The 19,250-nt window shown below is 38.9% G+C and overlaps 1 protein-coding gene across 10 annotated transcripts in view; it reads left to right on the top strand.

The window, feature by feature from the left end:
• Positions 1–19,250, top strand: part of cdc42bpab (CDC42 binding protein kinase alpha (DMPK-like) b) — an 82,885-nt gene that overhangs the window by 20,639 nt on the left and 42,996 nt on the right. For all 10 annotated transcript variants that reach the window (XM_028041049.1, XM_028041054.1, XM_028041053.1 and 7 more), the window contains exons 3-6: positions 9,637–9,728; positions 15,396–15,479; positions 16,887–16,982; positions 18,364–18,512. In XM_028041049.1, coding sequence (XP_027896850.1) covers positions 9,637–9,728; positions 15,396–15,479; positions 16,887–16,982; positions 18,364–18,512 — 421 coding nt within the window. The remainder of the gene's footprint in view (positions 1–9,636; positions 9,729–15,395; positions 15,480–16,886; positions 16,983–18,363; positions 18,513–19,250) is intronic.

Here is a 19,250-nt window from a genome sequence, read left to right as displayed (position 1 = left end):
AATTCCAAATAAAGAATAGAAAAAATTCTAAGACGAAGAATATACTCTATATTGGTTAAGAGCCAAAGAACTGGATATCGATGAGAAGGCCTACAGATAATTTAATTTTCTTCTGAATCAGGTAGCAAAGTCATGGTACCCACTACAGATAGGAAAGGTCTCCAAGTCTCCATAAATTTACTGGTGGAACCCTTAAGTGAAAATCTGAGCTTTTCCAGCTTCAGGTTGTAAAGAACTTTTCTAATCCAGTGGTCATGAGACAGGGGGACGTTTAGCTTCCATCTAAGTAGAATAAGTCTTCGAGCCAAAAGCGTAGTGAAGGCTAGGGCCTGTTTCAAAGAATACGAAAGGTCCAGGTCTGGAGGGATGCCAAATATAGCCGATAATGGATTGGGGAGAATTGTCTGATTATATGCTTGACTTAGTGTTTTAAAAATGTTACCCCAATACCCTATCAGCTTTGGGCACGCCCAAAGCATGTCGGTATGGTTAGCTGGCGATTGTCCGCACCTATTGCAAATGTCGCTGACCGATGGGTAAATCTTTGCTAATTTTGCATTCGTGTAATGTATACGTTGTAGTTTTTTTATCCAAAGTTAACAGTTGCTTGATTGTGGTATAAATTGGCACTATGTGCCTGCATATAATATGCAGTATATAATACTGTATCTTTAAGGGGGGTTTTATTAATAAGTTAGTGTGTTAGTTTTCTGCCACACAAAGCTATTTACATAAAGTCCATAAGGTTCAATTTTGGATTTTATGTTCTTCTTCCACATGTATGCTGTAACCCAGATATGCATCAGACTGAAGAGTTTTGTCATCCGGTTTTTAGTAGAACAAGAGAAAAGACAAAGGCAATAAATCATGCAAATTGAAGTAATTGAGTTTGTTTTAATTTACCATGTGATTTATAGATTTATTGCTTCAAGTGACAGACCTAACATAATTGTGTTGGTATTACACCCAATAAAGTCCATTAAAGCTTGTGTTTCTGTTGGTATGAACACTTTTGGAATTGAATGCAACTATAGTGTTATATATTTGGCAAGTGTCACAAAGATCTCCTTCATTATCCAAACGCCAGATGTCCCAGAAGCCATGGTTGATCTAGCTGCTGAACACTGAGCAGTTCAGCGTGTTCTGAGCAGGGCACACGGCTTCCAGTAGCAAAAAATGTTTGTGCTAGATTATTATCAAAACACGCGGAATCATAAAGCGCAGATTTGTTCTCCAGAAAGATCTGATTTGGTTGTTGAAATATCTGGATTCATCAGGAGTGGATCTGAAAGGTTTGTTGTGCAACATGAGACGTATCGACGTCCGTAGCGGAGGAAGCGACGCAGCATCTCCAACAGAGTGGCAAATCGTCCGTCAAGCTAAGCGAAGGTGAAAGGATCCCGACACCCTTTATCTTCAGATGGCATCAGACGGCTGCGTTGACAGAGCCGTTAAATCGGCTGGTTTGCGGCGTGGGTCGGACGCGTCTACGCGCCGTCTTGGAGAACCCTTTGAAGTCGAGGGGGGAAAAAACTTTCCTCACACAAACCAGAAGCGGCCTGCTTTCCACACGCTCCGCAGCAGGCTTCAAACTGTTTCACACCGGATCTCCTCCATTGTTTTGGCCCCAGTCAGGCCCCTCTCCTCCTCCTCCTCCTTCGTTTTCTTTTGCCGTTTGTGGTTCCTTAATATTTCAGGAACATCCTGTTTGTGTGTTTTAACGCTGTGGGGGCACAGATTGTTCAGTTTTGAAACCTCCAACCAGCCCTGCCCTCTCATTATTGTGACAGAGCGTGATATGATGCAGAAAGAGAGACAAACTGAGATGTGAAGAACATCGCATTGAGTGGAATATGTGGTTTGCTGCGGTGGGGCAGAGGGGGCCCAAGGGGTTACTGCAGGCCGACACCACTGGGAATTCTGGTGTCGCTGGCGTTCAGTCTTGCGTTTAATGCAATTTAATGCTCTAAAGCATGTTTACATAGTATAGAAGTCATCCTCCGATTGTCTCTGATGAATTTATGGCGCCTTAATGAGTGTAATGCTTCATATTCGAGATTCCTGATGGATGAGCAAATATTTGTCGCCGTCCCTCGACATGTCACTTGAAGCGTTAAATAGTGCTTGATGTGTATGGCATAGAGACCAACACAAAGTGGCAACAGTTAGGAAAATATTAGATGGTTTTTGGAAAATCTGAAACATGACATGCTTTTTTACATTTTTAGTTTAGTTTACTTTTCACAATTAAAATTCAGATTAAAGATGTTAAAAGACAAAAAGTAAAAGTGCAGGAAAGGGCAACAATCCAATGGGCTTATATAAAGCCTCCACACCAAATAGTATAGAAAAATTTATAATTTCCAAGAATATAATCCTTCATCAGGTGAATTAATAAAATACAATCATGAAATTACTCTGATACCCATAAATAAAATACAGTTCAACCAACCAAAGTCTTCCGACTGTGGTGAAGGGATGTGGCCCCCTAACTGGGGCCAGTTTTGGTGCCTTGTCCACTGAGGAAATATTCTTTTACTAATGCAAATTTCAGTAGATTAATAGTTAGTCCTGTGCATCAGCAGATATGAACTGATGCGATGTATGTTTAATGCATCCTGTAGCTAATAACTCTACGTTGCTATCAAAGACATAGACTATAAAGACATAATTTTCAAATACTTAATTGATTTATTTTTATAAAAAAATCTAAAATGACACATTGATTTGATCCTATGAGTTGTAAATAAAGTACAATATGTGCAAAACACGCATTCATTAAAAATAAATAAATAGAAAATACATGTTTGGTCCCCCCCCCCCCCCCACCAAAAAAAATTGTTGCCTTGGGTTACCACCCCTCTACACTCTTTTTAAAGTCTGGTCCAGCGGATCAGACTTTAAAAAGTCTATAAAGAGATGGTTTACAGCAAAGATGGTCTAGTCAAAGCTCGCACAAAAATAAAATTGAGACTGTTACAAAATTGATGTTCAAAGTGTTTGTTGTCATCCAGTCAGGAAGAAATGGTTGAATATTGATGTTACATTGTGTTGGTGTGATTAAAATAAAAATACTTTGAAGTTTAAAAGGTGTGAATACTTGTGTAGGGCTGTGGATCTGGATTGTAAAAATCTTTTCATTGGGGCTGATGAGGCCTTCCGGCTCACATCTGCAGGGGGAACCTCTGCTCGAGACATAAAAGCACCTGGTTGCGTTTTAATCTGTAATTTGGCTCATTTACTGAGTGTTTTCTGGGCTACTTTACAGTCGAGTTGCTAAAAGCGCCGACTTCAAGTGCCTCCAACGCCGAGTTGCTTTCCCTTTTTAGGAGAAGGCTGTTGAAAACACACCGCCTCAGTTTTTCCTTTAATGACGTTCTCAGACTATTTATTCAGCCCTCTGTTAATTGTAGTTACTTGTCCTTTATTTAACTTAGACATACCTTTGGAATAAAACAGCTGTTATTCATAGTAGATGAAAACCTTGTCCATTATACATAACAGTACAGATGGGAGTGGATAAAGCCGTAAACGAATTAAACCAGTCTCAGCTTAATGTTGTTCTCAGGTGGGAGTTTTGGTGTAAACAGATGATGAAAGAGGGAGATGTAAGGTTTTTTTGATGAATAAATGTCAGACTTTAGAGGAATTATCTCCATAAAAAAGGAGATGATGAAATCTGGGCTAAAATGTTTTTGTCTTCTTATGTTACAGGGCACAGTTATTTGTTTTTTATGGCTTTTGGCTCCTACCGGCAGCAGGCTTGCCTCGGTCATAATGAGGGAAAGGCCATCCCTGGGTCGTTCTCCTCTCCTTTCTCTGCTGTTTTCTCTCTTCGTGTCAGATCCTGGAAAGCCTATCTATTCTGTCTCCATCTCCCCGTCTCCCTTGTCTTTCTTGTGAGCAGCATTTTTGTGTCATTACCTCACCCATTATGGCTTCCAGATGTCCCTCAGTCACACTCAGGATTTTGGGATGGGGTTAGAGAGCGGTGCGGGTGAAATCCTCGGACACGCACTGTAATTTGGACCGCTTCCATTCGAGCCTTTTTCTGTTTGCACCTTTGTACTTATCTCTTTAGGAAAATTAGGGCTGCAACGATGACCCTTTTTATCACCAGATCTATTTTTTACCCAATTACGTTAATTATTTTTCCTCCAAAAAGGTATTTTGTTTAATTTTCTTAGGTTATTCTTTCACAATTATTGCAAACTGCAAAATAAAATGCCAACAAACATGTCCAACTTAAACTATTCAATATGCATAAAGCAAGCGCAAACAGATTCTATCTGCACATTTAAATGTGGCTGGAACAGGATGAACTGAGACCAACTTGCTCAGCTGCAAAAGGTCTACACATTAACACACAGAAGGGGGAGTGTTGGACATTACTGTTTTTATTTTTTATAATAAAGCATTATTTGACAAAGAAATGTAAATATGTTTATGCTTCCAAATTGTTAGATAATTATTGGGGATAACGTATTTTTGAATTGAACTTCCACACAAATTCAAGAAATATTTTCTCAAACCAATTTGAGCTGTAAAAAACTTGAAATAACATTTAAAACCTGGCTCCTTTGTCAGTGAATCATATACTTTTTCCCACAATGACTGTAGCTGAACAAGACTGATGTAGTCAGCATGAACACACACTCAAACTGATGTCACACACTAATTCAGAGTTAAAAAATACACTTAACATTGGTCAAATGGTTTAAGGGGAAAAAAACAAATGTAAGAAAATAATGTGCTGACTAAAATATTGATCAATGTTATGTTTTTGTCAATCATTGTCCTATTGGGGACATTAACTTAACATTAATTTAATCCATTCAATAAGCTATTTTTTGAATTAGCTTAAATCCTATCATCCTGTTGACATATGTTGAGTAACATTACCTTAACCAATTTAGTAAGTCAACTATTGCTTTTGAGTCCAAATTAGTTACAAAGTTAATGTTAGCTAAAATGCTATCATCATGTTGAATTACACAAATATCTTGGGGAAACATTATCTTAACCCATTGAGGAAGTCAACTTTTCCCTTTAAGTCCAAATTATCTAAACAGTTTAACATTAGCTTAAAGACTATCATTACCATGCAATATACTGTATGTCAGAATTGCTAAATAAAATGATTTATTCCCTCCTTTTCTACCTAAATGAGTTTAAAAAAACCTAACCACCCCCACACTGAAAAGCTTTCTGAGCTAGAGTTGGTACACATTGTGACATTTTTAGAAACTCCATCAAATAAAGAAGCATTGGGTCGTTCTGTTCACTCTTCATGTAGTGTACATCGCTGTCCATTACACAGTCTGTACTTAATCCCACACAAACAGTCCCTTTTACACAAGCATGCACTCTTAATTTATTTTTACACACATTCAAACCATGTCATGTGGCAACGCTTACTCCAGAACAAGAGATTTATTTAAGGTTATGACTTTTTTTTTATTTACACAGAATCTTGTTCCACCCAGCACTGAGTCACATACACCCGCTATGGCTGTGTATTAGATGTAATAGCTGTTTGACTAATGCACAGACACGAGTTCACATACTTCACATGAACACACCCAAGCCCGGGCCTGTTCCGGTGAGTGAACACGCTCGCCTGTTGTTGCTCAATTTCCCACTAAATGTCTCTTGACTCCACTGCTGGTAATGGAGTGAGATGGGTTCGATAAGCCGCGCTCCAATACTTCTGGGCCAAACCAGTCTGGCCGTGTGGAGCAGGTGGCGTTGCTCACGTTTTTCCAGTTCCACTGCATCCGAACACCGACTTCTGAGAACACCTGCCCTTGTGTCGCACCCGACATGCGGTAAATCTTCCAATTTGTGCGCAGATCAATGCCTTATCCCCCACCCCACCACACACAATGCCTTCAGAATGACATGCCAGATTTTTTTCCAGTCTTGGCTCACTTGGGCCGTGCGTTGCAAAACCCGGAAAACAAAGAATACCAGTCATGCTAAAGTTGGGATAGTCGGGCTTCCCGAGTGTTGCCATTGGTTCCTGCTGCACCGTGTCATAGCAACGGTTGCTGTGTTTAGGTGAGGTGTATATTTTGTTAATGAACTAAGATGTTTGACCAAACTGGTGTACTTTTCATTTCGTCTGCTGTTGAAAGTGATGCGGCATGTCCTTTCAAAGCACACACACCGATCCTAAGGTAAATCTGGACTGTTGTTGCTTCAAACTGTATTATATGTGTTGACTGCATTAATTGATATATTGGCTCAATATTTCCACATATGCCAGCGATTAAAAACAAACTTTGAGGAGTATATAGTCAGCAGTTGGTCGTCAGGTGTAAGCACCACGACCCTTCACTTTGCATGCACATATTTGTGTGCGTCTATGTTTGCACATAAAGTTTGTTGTGGAGAGGGGCCTGTGGGCTCCTGGCTCTGAGATGAAAGGCATTTCTCATGTGGCTGCTTTAAGTGTAGCTCCTGAGTCAGCGTGCAGCCACTAATTCCCCCCTCTCAGAGCCCCACTCTCCTTCCCCCTCTCTATGGCCTACATCTCAGTTCAACTTGTGTAATTGACAATTACACGGCCTTGAAAAAACATTTATGCGCCATGAACTTTTCCACATTTTGTCATGTTACGACCACAAACTTTAATGGGGGTTTTTATTGGGATTTTATGTGTCGGATCAACACAAAGTAGTACATAGCCGTAAAGTGGAAATAACAGGACACAAAGTTTTCTCTGATTTCCCCCTTAACAAAATAAAACCCAATTTCCTTTGGAAGTCATTTAAAGAGTATGTTTGGAGAACATTTAGAGAAGCGGCTCAGAGACTCATATTAACTCTGGAGGAGTTGGAGAGGCACAAATTTTGCTCAATGATAAATTGTCCCAGAAATTATTGCAATAAATGAGGATGTTATACAAGTCATAGAACAGTGGCTTAATAATGCAAGAACCAAAACACATTTTGGTTTTATCGTGACAAAATGTGTAAACTTTCAAAAGATGTGAATAGTTTGTCCTGGCATTCATAATAATTTACTGATTTTGCACTTTGGATTAAATTGAGATAAAATGAATATGTTTCTGCCATGATGGCTATAGAATTCAATATACCAAGAGTGTCTGGCATTGTGTGATCTCGATGTTAGGGTGAATGGTACCAGTGGGTCTTTGTGCAACTACAGAGGGGACTTACCCAGTTTGTTTGAGAGAGGCAGCCCTCTAAATAGAAATAACAAGTTAGTGATCGCCAAGAAAAAGATAGATGGAAATTGTTCCGTATCCCAGAGAGCATTCAAGACTCTCTTGCCAAGAGCTGGGGAGGATCGTAGAGTCTCACTTGAAAATGTCCAACTATTTATTGTCGCAATTTATGGTGACAAGATCTGGTAAAAGCATACTTGGTAACATAGTTTATAAATCTTTGAAGTCAACAGTTTAATCAGTGCCAGTGTGTATTGCAGATCAAGCTGCTGTTACTCTAGTAATTAACAGAAGAATCAGTTTCTGTGAAAAGTATCAGATTGCAAACTTGTCCAATCAGAGAATTTCAATGGACTGTTAAACTACTGGTGGTATTCTTAGATTTTATGTTCTGTACATTATAGACCGCAATATCAGTCCGTCTGTCCGTGAATCAATTCATCCATCCGTCCATCCGTCAGTGCATCTATACTCCCTCTGTCCTTTCCTTCCTTCTTTTCTTCTTTAGCATGGCAGCCCGTCAGACCGTCAGTCCCTGAAACTACACACACACAACAAAAAACCCTCGTAAAAGTACACATGGGGACAGTTTGACCATGCTGGACTGTGCACAGAATAAAAATCTTGTGGGCCCCAAATGACCCACTTTCTGTACACCGCTGGAGGGTTAATGCCCTGTTCATCCATCCACCCATTTATGTTTTTGTCTATCTGTCTGTCCATCCGTCCTTCCTTCCTTCCTCCAACACTTTTGTCCATCTGTCGTCTCTTATTAGTTTCATCTGTCCCTCCTTCGACCCATCCAGTCTTCCTTCTTTCCTTCGTGTTTTGTGTAGGTTCAGGTTGGAATCGTCTAAAATTAGGTTAAAAGGGTCAGGAAAGTTTAGAAATACTGGAAAAGTACAGATATTTGACAAGAAAGATGCGTAGGCACTCTGCAAGTACCTTTTTGTGCTCCAATGGTTGTTCTTCAGAACCTGGCCACACAGTGTTCCAACGTTGGTCAGGTGTTTCTTACCTGCTAAGGCAGAGTTGTTGTTGGCATTTCTTTGATGCGCTAGAAGCAACTCTCCCTCTGCCTTGTGGCCCCCGGCTGTCAGCGGACTCGGCTGTGGCTTTGAGGAAAAAACTGGGAGAGCGAGATTGTTGAGCAACGAGTGACCTGTTTGTTTTATTTCAGCAGGCATTTCCCTGTTTCACAGTGGGAGAACATCCTCATGTTCAGCCCTGGAGGTTGTGTGAAGTTGAGGCAGCCAGACAATGTTTTGCCACAGTGGGATCACAGACGGGCCAGAGCGTTAGCTTGACTGGTGAAACGCCTCTTACTGCGACACAGTAGGTGTAAACGCCAAGAGGATGTTTCCATGGAGTTGCCGTCTTTTACTAACCACAGGAAGTTTGAAAAACCTAATGAGCGCTACATCTTGTAGTTGGGTTATTATTAAATTTTTAAAAAGTGATATAAGTTCACCAAGGATGCCGACCCTGTGAACTTGCAGCCAATCCAGGTTGTCCTTGGCATGCTGGGAGCATGTAAACCAGGAAGTGGCCTGAATAGTTCTCCACAAATGAGGGAAATGCTGACTCTGTCAACATAGATCAAATCTGTCGATCATTTGCGAGAGAACGTTGGCAGCCCTCGTAGATCCCGCCCTAATCCCTTTTTTTCCATCAGGAACCATAACTGAGGGCACAACAATAGCAAATGTTATCATCCAGCCTCTCTGCGTCCGGTGTCATTTACTGTAGAGAGGACCAGGTGGTCACCAACTCTGTGATAAAATCCATTTAGAAGGACGTGGAGCCCGAGATATGGGAGTGTTGTCCTTTATATTGTTCCATGAGCCGGTTATTTTGGGCCTTGTGTGGAAATGATTTACAAGCTGCCCGTGTTTTATTCACACACAATGCAGGGGACTGCAGATTTTACTGATAGCAGAATAATGTCAAAAAATATAATTTACACCAACAGATCGCTTGTTAACACACCATCACCTCTGTTAATGAATAGTAAATAAAAGTGTTTTGAGCTGATTTTTCTAAAGGTATACTCATTGATTATTTAATAGAACATTCCTGTGCTGTGATAAATAATTTCGCGATTAAGTGAGAAACTGCTACATTTGTTGTGATATTCTGGGGCTTATCTCAGAGATGTAAGGTTTTTACAGGTCTACCTTTTATAGATTAGGCCTTCAACTAAACTATTACTTATGTAATCAATTATTCTCTCACCTATTACTAAAATATTGGGAGATTCTGCTGACTCCATGCAACGGGAGCAGATAATAACTACACATTAAATATTTTTCTGATTTTATTAGTCTGTTCTTGCAGCTTTTTTTAAATTCCTGTACGTCTCAGCAGATTTAGACGGTCATCTGCTTTACATTCTAATGAAAACAATCAATTAATTTGATTTTCTTCTTCCTTTGTGTCTCCAGCCAAACCTTTCACTTCCAAAGTGAAGCAGATGCGTCTGCACAAGGAAGACTTTGAGATCCTGAAGGTTATCGGAAGAGGAGCGTTCGGCGAGGTAACGGACCATTTTGTTATTCCCCCCCCCCCGATTTTGAAAACAGACCACCGCTTATTGCTAAAGCGGAAATGTTATGTGCTTGATTAATCTATTTTAAAAACATTGAGGGGAATCGAAACAATCTTCATGCTTCATCTCAGACCTGATGATCACCACCGTGACTGGACTTGAATGAGATAAACTTGTTTGTTTTTCATTTGAAAAGTCTACAAATGTTTTGAATGTCCTCGGTTCTAACTTAAGGCGTTGACGATTTCCCAGGTCAGCAGGTGTCTAGAAGAGCTTATCCTAAGCCTTTATTGCTACTTGCTCAAATGGGAGAAGACTGGAGTGTTTTTGCATTTGACAGTGATTTCCTTGCATTCCATCAGCGGTGTGTGGCGTTAGTCTGCCAGCTGAGCATGACTCTACATGCTTCCCCAAAGGAGCTCCCAGAATCCTTTTTCTGCTCCTAATCTTTGAATTTACTCTAAATTAGACGACTTTAGGGAGCAGGAAGTGTGATTTAAGGGATTTTAAAATCCATTTTATATGTCCATGCCTCTGGGGAGGTGAGGGAGTTTGAAAGAAAATGTACGTGTCATTGAGTTTCAGATAATGATGTCAAAGAAGAGGAATGCTGAAAGGACAAGTATTGGAGTCCTTAGCTGCTAAAACAGGACATTTTCAAGGTGTCAGGTCTTTTACTAGAGTAGGTTGGAACCAGCATTGCTCTAATTAGATGTGCTGTGTGGCCAGTATTTAAAATAGTTAATCCATTCCTTTACAAATTGGAGCAAATTCCTTGTCACCACCGCCGTCGTGTACAAAATATAATCCAAGTTTTTGGAGCTTGCACATAGACTTCTGGTTTGTGTATGTGGGAGTGAGGTGACTGTGTTTTGCAGGTGTTTTCAGTAGAGATGCACTGATGTAACTGATGATGTTACTAATTTTCAAGTTTTTTTTATTTCTTCTAACTCCGACATGTCTTTTGGATTCAGACAGAAAGCACACAAGACATTAGTAGATTTGAAACTGTTCACTGATGTATTCTAGATCATCTTGCATCACAAGTGGAGAACATGAGGAAAGAAAATGAACTTGCTGTGTAAAAAGTTTTAATCAAAGATAAAAGCATGACTATACTGTAAGTGTCTTAACTACTTGAAGAAAAGGTTATATGTAATACTTTAACACAGATGTTGAACTTTATTGAACTGAAAGCTAGCTAAGTTGGTGCCTTATGATTTATCCGAAAAAATTAATTTATTTGAAGCTTAGGGCACTAACTGTTTTCAAAGTTAGCAAAATGCTAAAGCGCATTTGCTATTAGCAGATTAGCAGACGTCTGCCCACACCTGCTAATTATTTCTACTTTGTGGATGAATTGTAATTGTAACTTCTTTATAAAATAAATCTGTTTCAATAAAATTAGCTTAGTTTGGATCGTCTTTCTGATTAAATTGGGAATTTTTTTCCCGACCACTCGGGGGAGACTGCTGGAGCATTGAGATACGAGTTTCACATCGTCAGTCGTTCCCTAGATATGGAGGGAAAAACTAAAGTAATTCACCATGTCTGTTCACAGCAGAACACCACTCCACTTCCACTCCCTTGATTCCAGAACAGACACACTATTCAACACAGGAGCACATCAGAGAGCAACACGTGTACTTTTGCGATGCTACAACTCTTTCTCTGCGATATCCTAATAATTACACCCACTAAACCCTCTGCTTTTAATATGCCAGCATACATGGCAGTATAGAAAACAATGTAAGAGTGGCTCGAGTTTCTCCATTTGACTTAAGCAAATACAAACCTATATTTCCATATGTTATGTAAAACTCTTTTGTTGCTGTCCAGCAGCAGTTTGACATGTGAAAGATGTTTTGCAGGAGTCACATTAGGCAACACGAACCAAACTCATAGTTTGGAACCTCGTTTTTATTCATCAGTGAAAAATGTCTTTGGATGTCTTCTATTATTACTGGTTTTTTTGTATTTATTTAAGAAGAATGAGTGGTGGGAGGGAAAGATAAGGGCAAACTGTGAGGAAAAAACAAATTTTAAAGTTAGAGGAGGGGAGTGTGCGCTCAGGACGGTTTGATGTCATCCTCCGATTGTCAGCAGCAGGAAGAGAGACGGTGCCAGGTGTGTGACGTAGTGGATCTGCACCGATGAATGGAGCGGTTTGTCTCGACCCACCGAGTGTGAGATCGCTTTATCAATATTGAGAGGTTCGAGAAAAGAAAATAAAAGAAATGTTTGTGCAATGTACTTCTTTCAGCTGCATAGAGTTCTTTCGAGTCAACCACTTTGAAATTTTTATTGGCAGCCTAGAATCCGATCAGATTTTTGTTTCGAACAGAGATGAAGATCAGAGTCGAGGTGAAGGGGGAAAAAAAGAGAGGGGTCGAGGAAAGAACAAAAACAGAGAGGCACTGCCAAGATCACTGCTCTCCCTCCTTTCCTTCTGTCCTCCCTCATTCCTCCTCTCTAGTGAGAGATCACTGGGGGGAAATCCAAACACTGCAGGAATGTTATCATTGTATTGCATTAGCAGCATTCCCCTGGTTAATTTAATAGGATGCAGACCCTCCGTTTCATAGCGCCGCTCTGTTTGCTTCCCGTCTTCCTACTTCTGTCTGTTTCATATTTTCAAAAAAATTCTTCAAGTCCTTCTTTATGTCAGCGATTCGGACTCTAATAAATCTTGTTTTTGTAAAGAATGGAAAAAAAACAAAACATAAACAGTGTCCGTTGAAAGCAATGGGAATAACTTGAGTTTGTGTGAACTCGTGCTTTGGCTGTCTGCTCACAGCGGTTTGCTGCTTGTGCAGCTCCTTTTTTGGCGAAACTGTAAAGCTGGAGCTGAGGAAGTTTTTTTTTTTTTTCAGGGCTATGTTTAGCAATTAGCAGTCAGGGAAAGCTGGCAGTTGTTAATGTGGGATGGTGAGGTGGGGCGTCACGGCAGCGTGATCTTTAGGCATTGGTGACAAATAGCAGCTATAAAAGGAAACGTTGGGGAGCTTCAAGATGTTCTCTGTTTTTTTCAAGTCCATCACAACTGGTTTAGTGGACAAGATGGGAATGAAATTATGTGTATGTACAAAGTCTGGGTCAGGAAGTCGGTCTCCAAGTTCAATATACTTTTTTCTTCCATTTAGTATCAATTTATGCCCCTGTATTACACAATTCTCATGGTATGTGTACATACTGTGACCAAATTCAAGGTTCAGTAGGATTTGATGGCAGTAATGTTTTAAAATCCATTTAAACTTTCTTCAGATTATTTCAAGATGCATGGTTTTTTTGCCTCCTGTCATATTTTACAGAAAGCCACTGTTTATAAAGGTTTCTAAAATGACTAATATTGGTGGGACTTGATTCAAATAAAAATTTTAATAGGGTTAATTGCACGGTCTGTACTTTATCAATAGCATTTCAATTTAAATCTATATATATTGAGAAAATCAACATTTTAAATTCAAAAACCCTTTTTACTCCTAATTTATTGAATAAATAGACATTTGAGTTCAGCAACAAAGATTTGTATTGCTTTTAATCTGTCATTTGGGTAGATAGGGGCTATAAGTAATGAGGTTTATAAGATAAAAACTGTATGGTCCATAAAAGTTAAAGTTTAAAAACAGCACATATCGAACATCATCATAAACATTCATCGTAACCTGATGAATGAAAAAAGTAGCACATTTGGACACTGTTCCTTCAAGCCTTGTGGTGTTTTGGTTTACAGAAGCTGTGGATAAGAATAAAACTGTTTTGTGTTGTTTTTTTTTTGTTCCTGCTACATTCCTGGTATTATAAGAATCAATTAGCATTCATTGCAATGTGATTGGTCCAAGTAGATGCACAACAAGTTGCTCATTCACCTATTACCTCTTCCAAAGTGTTTTCTTCTGTAAGCAGCTTGTGTAGAGAATGAAGGTGATTTGCTGCAGACTCAGTTATTCCTCAGTCTGCAGCAAACTGCCCGACAGAGGACTGTTTCTATTCTTTTAAAGGAAGGCTTTAAACTGTGAAAGTTGTACAGAAATGTGCTTTAGACATGCAAATGTTTCTTTTTCATCGATCACTGTGCGGCTCAGAGCCAAACAGACGGTGAACCGTGCAGTAACCTATACATCAGTGTCTGGAGATAAACCGTCCCTCCGTGCGAACCTTGTCCTTCTGCTTATCTGAGGCTAAGAAACAGTTCAAGAACTTTTTTTTTGTCGTTATTTAAGCAGGAAATAACTTTTATTAAATAGTGCTCTGGCATTAGGGAGCCAGGCCACGCTCACATAATCAGAGAGGTAACCTGGGCGACCTTCGCTGCAGCGATTCTCTGCTGCTCATTCTGGGTCTTCCCAGGTGTAAATGATTATTTTAATAATCGAGTAATTGATTGTGACAAGTAATTGTGTAATTTAAGACAGAATTGCCAATTCTGTAGTAGCCACTTAAGCTAGTAAAAGAAATATGAGAAAATGCGAGTAAATAAACAATTTTGTTCCTTTTTGTTAAACAAAAAGAAGAAAAAAAGTTACAATTCAACGATTCAGACATTAATTTGTCTCAAGTTTGAAGTATTAAAAAATTAATGCCTCAATTTCAGCTTGAGGCAATAGTAAACATTAACCTTTATATTATATTTACTTTGGTCTCAAGTTTGAGGTATTTAAGTAGTAATAATTTAAAGTGCAGAAACAGATTTTTAAAAAAGTTTCACGTTAAATTTTAATAAATTATTAAACAAACTGCCTTTTATAATATACTTCACTTTCAGTCTCAAGTTTGATGTAAATGGATATATATATATATATATATATATATATATATATTTTTTTTTTTTTTTTTGTTGAGTTATTCTTTCTCATCGTAAACTTTTTTGGTCAGACAAAAGAGCAAATCACAGTGATACAAATCATCTCTGATTTTAGTAAGTCCCTAAAGTTCTTCAAAACAATCAGATTGATAAAGTGGCAAAAATTGTAAATAGATATTTCTAAAGTATTTTTTTTTCATGTAATTACTTGATAAGCAACTATTAAAAGTGATTAAATGGAGCTGAAAGATCTTGAGCAGAAGCTAAAACTGGGGAAAATCCCAGTATTAACCCTGCAGAGAGGAAAGTCACAGATCTGGAAGGATTTTCAACTGGTAGCAGATTAAAATAAAACAACTCATCATAATCTGTAGTTGAGCTTAATGTTTCACTCTATAATTTTTATGAATTGATCTAGAACATACACACTAGTGACATTTTGTTAATTTCCTCCTAACTCCATCATTTACTTTTAAAGAAAGTTAAAACTTCTCACTTGTCTGCAGTTTTCCCCGTGGTTTCCTGTTCACATTTCTGGCTTTAAACCCAAAGTTAAATACTTTTTTTTTTTAATCCTTATCTCAAATTTCTCTACTTTCTTTCCCCACATGATTAACTCAGAATTTATCTCTTATTAAAATAATTCTCTGCAGGACTTTTTTTTTTTGTTGCTAAATTCACACACTAATGGCCTTTATGAGGAGAGTGTTTATTTCTTTAAACTGTTGCAGTTCTTGTTCAGTTTCAACTCCTGTTTCCTCCCAGGTTAAGATACAATACATAAAGGTGATGCTTATGTAGTTTTCTTACAAAGTCAACTAAAAATACATTTCTTCTTCTTCTTTTTGCAGGTCGCGGTGGTAAAAGTGAGAAACACGGATAAGGTCTTCGCTATGAAGATTCTCAACAAGTGGGAAATGCTCAAGCGAGCAGAGGTTAGCACCAACTTTATTAGTTCTGGTTGTCTAAAGCAGTCTGCTGCAGTAATCATGGAAATGCTTCAAGGAAAATAACGGTGAAGGTTTAAAAAAAGAAAACGAAAGAAAGGGCCTCCTGTCAGGAAAAAACCACATCCTCCGTGGAGTTTCTTTTGAATCAAACATTTGTTGATGGATTGCAGAACGTGTCGCAGCCTGATCTGCCATTGCGTGTTTTTCTCATCATCTGCTTCCTGACACCCTCCTCACATTTCTGTCGGCCTGCTGGGTCTCTGATCGTAGCGGCTCACTCGTCGCAAATCAAAAAAAAAACACAGAAACGCTCCACGGTGTTTAGACGTACGGGCAAATACGCTTAAACACCCAGAGATGGGAAACGCAACGACAGATCCACAGACGAGATCTGCATAAATCTGCAACTTCTACAACCTAAAGAGACGGGGTGTTTTTATTCTCAGGCAAATAAAACTCATTTAGAGCCGCAACGGTGATGTCACTTTTAAAAGACAGCTTACACGTTTCTATGAACCACCTTTTTCTTTTGCAATTTTTTTGGATTCAAAATAAATGTAAAATTGAGCAAAAAGAGGATGAATCACCTTTCTTTCAGTGGAAAATGATGCACAAAAATAAATAAAAACCCACATTTATTCCTACGTAATGAAAAAAAAAACAGAACGAACCATGTTTGTGGTACTTTTAGTTTCATTCTCTGTGGAAGTTCAACATGAACATTGCGGGAGGAAAAAGCTAAAACTCTTCATTTATTATCATATCTATAGTTAAAATATTAGTAGGCTCTTTTTCACTTTAACCAAAATTAAGAGAGCCAAAAGCTTCAGTCCCTCTTTATAGATACTAGATTTACACATCACTACCTTCCTAATTTAATAGCCTAAGTGATTTATTTATTTTTTTGTTGCCAAAATGATTTTGTATTTTTCTACCTAAATCATCTTTTGACAAAAAATAACACAAGCCATTATTTTAGGAAGGTGATATAGATTTAGTTTATGAACTTGAAGTGTTTTTCTATTTATTTTTGATGGTAATTTCTTTATTCTGCATGTTTGTGTCTACCAGAATACAAATATGAAGACATTTAAAAAAAAAAAAATCCTTTAATTGGTCCTCTTCTGTTTGTCTGAGACACAGAGAAATAAGTTGCACAACAAAAATAACAAAAGGTACAGACCGTGAGATAATTCTAGATAAATTTGCGATATCGGCAGGTCAGCTATCAAAACTTCATCACCGTTTTACTGTGGCATGGAAAAAATTTGTCATGATTTATTCCTCCAGTTTGCAGAAAGTCACCAACACAGGATTCACATACACACACACACACACGCACACCCCGTCTGCAGGAATGTAGGAGATTTTAAATCTGAAATCTTTGTGCAGACGGCGTGCTTTCGAGAAGAGCGGGACGTTTTGGTGAATGGAGACAGCCAGTGGATCACCACCCTGCACTACGCCTTCCAGGATGACAACAACCTGGTAACATAGAAATCTCCTTCCTCTTTAGCCTGGGGAGTAGCATAGTAACATGTTTTCAGCAACTACCGTGCATGGAATCAATAACAGAAAGAAATGAATAACTCAACTCTGATGTCACCATTATAGAGATATTACTAATGCAATAAACACGAAAAAGAATCCGGTTTTATTAAGAGAACATCCTGACGGCTCACTTCCTCTGGAGTGGGCTTAATGTGGGTGATGCTTGTATAAATAAACTGCTTACGCTTTTTGACGTTGCACATCCTGCTTTGTGACTATTGTTCATACGAACATTGCATCGTCATGCTGCAACAGCTCTGTTTGTGTGTGTCTGTGTCCATAGTAACGACATCAGTGTCGGGATTGCATCACAGTATTTTTCTTAGTACTATTCTGATAACAATAAATGTGACAATAAGAACTATTGTTACGTCTTTTTTAGGGGCACAACAGTCAAAGCCCTACGAACACAAATACTGCTCTTGAAAAACATTCGCATTTGTAATCTGCTTCTTTAGGACACCAGTCACAAAAGAATGTGATTTGTGTCACTGAGCTGCACATGGTAACTGCATTTAAAGCTGCAGTATGTAACTTTAATTAAAAAATATATATTTTTACATATTTGATAAAACTGTCGCCATGTTGTGTCAGTATGATATGAGACAGATAATCTGTGAAAAATCAAGCTTCTCTGTCTTCTCCTAGTGCGAACTAGAAACAACCAATCAGAGCTGGGAGGGCTTTAAACATCATTAATTTAAATTTATCACATCAAAGATAAATCTAAATTCTTATCACAATAAGAAAAGCATCACAACAAATGACAATACAATAAATGCCCACCCCATGTCAGTCACTTTTGCTATGTCACCCTTCAGGTTGATCTTGGAGCTCAGTAGTGCCTCCGCAGGATGGGATCAGTGCTTTGATTCCTCACTGTGGTGAAGATCAGGATTAAAAGTAGTCTGGAAAACGGGAAGCCTGGTTATAAACAGGTCATATAAGTTCATGTAGAACACAAAAAGAAATGTGTGGCTGGTCAGACGAACTTTGTCTCACTTTAATTGGTAGCTGCAGGCATTCCTTCTCCCTTTAGCCGGACTGTTAGTCCTCCCTGCATGACCCTGAGCTGAAATGCCAGAACTGCTTGTCATTCCATTTCCCACATTCTCGCAACAAATGCTCGACAACTCCCTAAGGCTTTAAAGATATTCACCGCAGTCCATCCTTCCATTTATTTTTAGGCGAACCCAAACACATGAAACTATTTAGGTGCGAGTTTAGCATCCGTTTAGATAAAGATGTGTATTTACTGTTCTCTTTCTTTTGTGTGTGTCTTTTTCCTGCATCGTTAATGTGTTTATTTCCTCTCCAGTACCTGGTCATGGACTACTACGTGGGTGGCGACCTGCTGACCTTGCTGAGCAAGTTTGAGGACCGATTGCCTGAAGAAATGGCCAAGTTCTACCTTGCTGAGATGGTGTTGGCCATTGACTCCGTTCACCAGCTCCACTATGTCCACAGGTGAGGCGGCGGGACATCGTGCGTAGGTTCCCTTTGGAACGTATGCAGCCGTTTCTAAGCAAGAAACTAGCGGAGCAATAACTCCCGATGATGGATACTTGGTGTATTTACGCTAGTCCTGCAGCTGGGGGAAATATTCCAGCTGGGGGAGGCACATCAGCCTCTGGAGAGGCAGAATGTCAGGATTCTGGAAAATGATTCCAATCAGTTGGCGACAGAAGTTAAAGGAGAAAAGCTCGATTGGTAAAATAATGTGTTATAGGAAAACAAATGGTCCAACATACCTGATCTGTGAATCAGAGTGAATACTTTGCAAAAGAATTCACAATCGGCAAAGTTCTTCAGATTTTGTCATGTCACAAAAAGATATTCAAGATATTTTATTAGAATTAGATTTTGTAAACCAAAATAAAATGGTGCATAGTTGTAAGAAAAACAGAATTTTAAAAAAATTTATTTTCAGAAAAGGTTTAAAAAGTGTTCAATCCTCTGCTGCTGTTACCCTTAAATAAACAAGCTGTCAACTAGCAAGTAGAGTCTAGAACTGTAGTTTGCCTAAAAACCTCGATATCTGTTCAGTTGAAGTGAACTCTGGCGCGGTTCGAATGCATATATGAAGGCCATGTGGACTGGAGAGTGCTCCAAAAGCAGGAAGTGGATTATAGTGCATTCTGGGTAAATACAACCAAAACACATGTGAGTCAAGTGGTAGCTGGAGAAATGGCTTGCGGTTTTTGT

Source organism: Xiphophorus couchianus, chromosome 15, assembly GCF_001444195.1.
Source record: "Xiphophorus couchianus chromosome 15, X_couchianus-1.0, whole genome shotgun sequence".
NCBI classification, from domain to species: domain Eukaryota; kingdom Metazoa; phylum Chordata; class Actinopteri; order Cyprinodontiformes; family Poeciliidae; genus Xiphophorus; species Xiphophorus couchianus.
The sequence above is the reverse complement of the archived record's forward strand: the minus strand, read 5'-3'. Positions and strand labels throughout refer to the sequence as shown.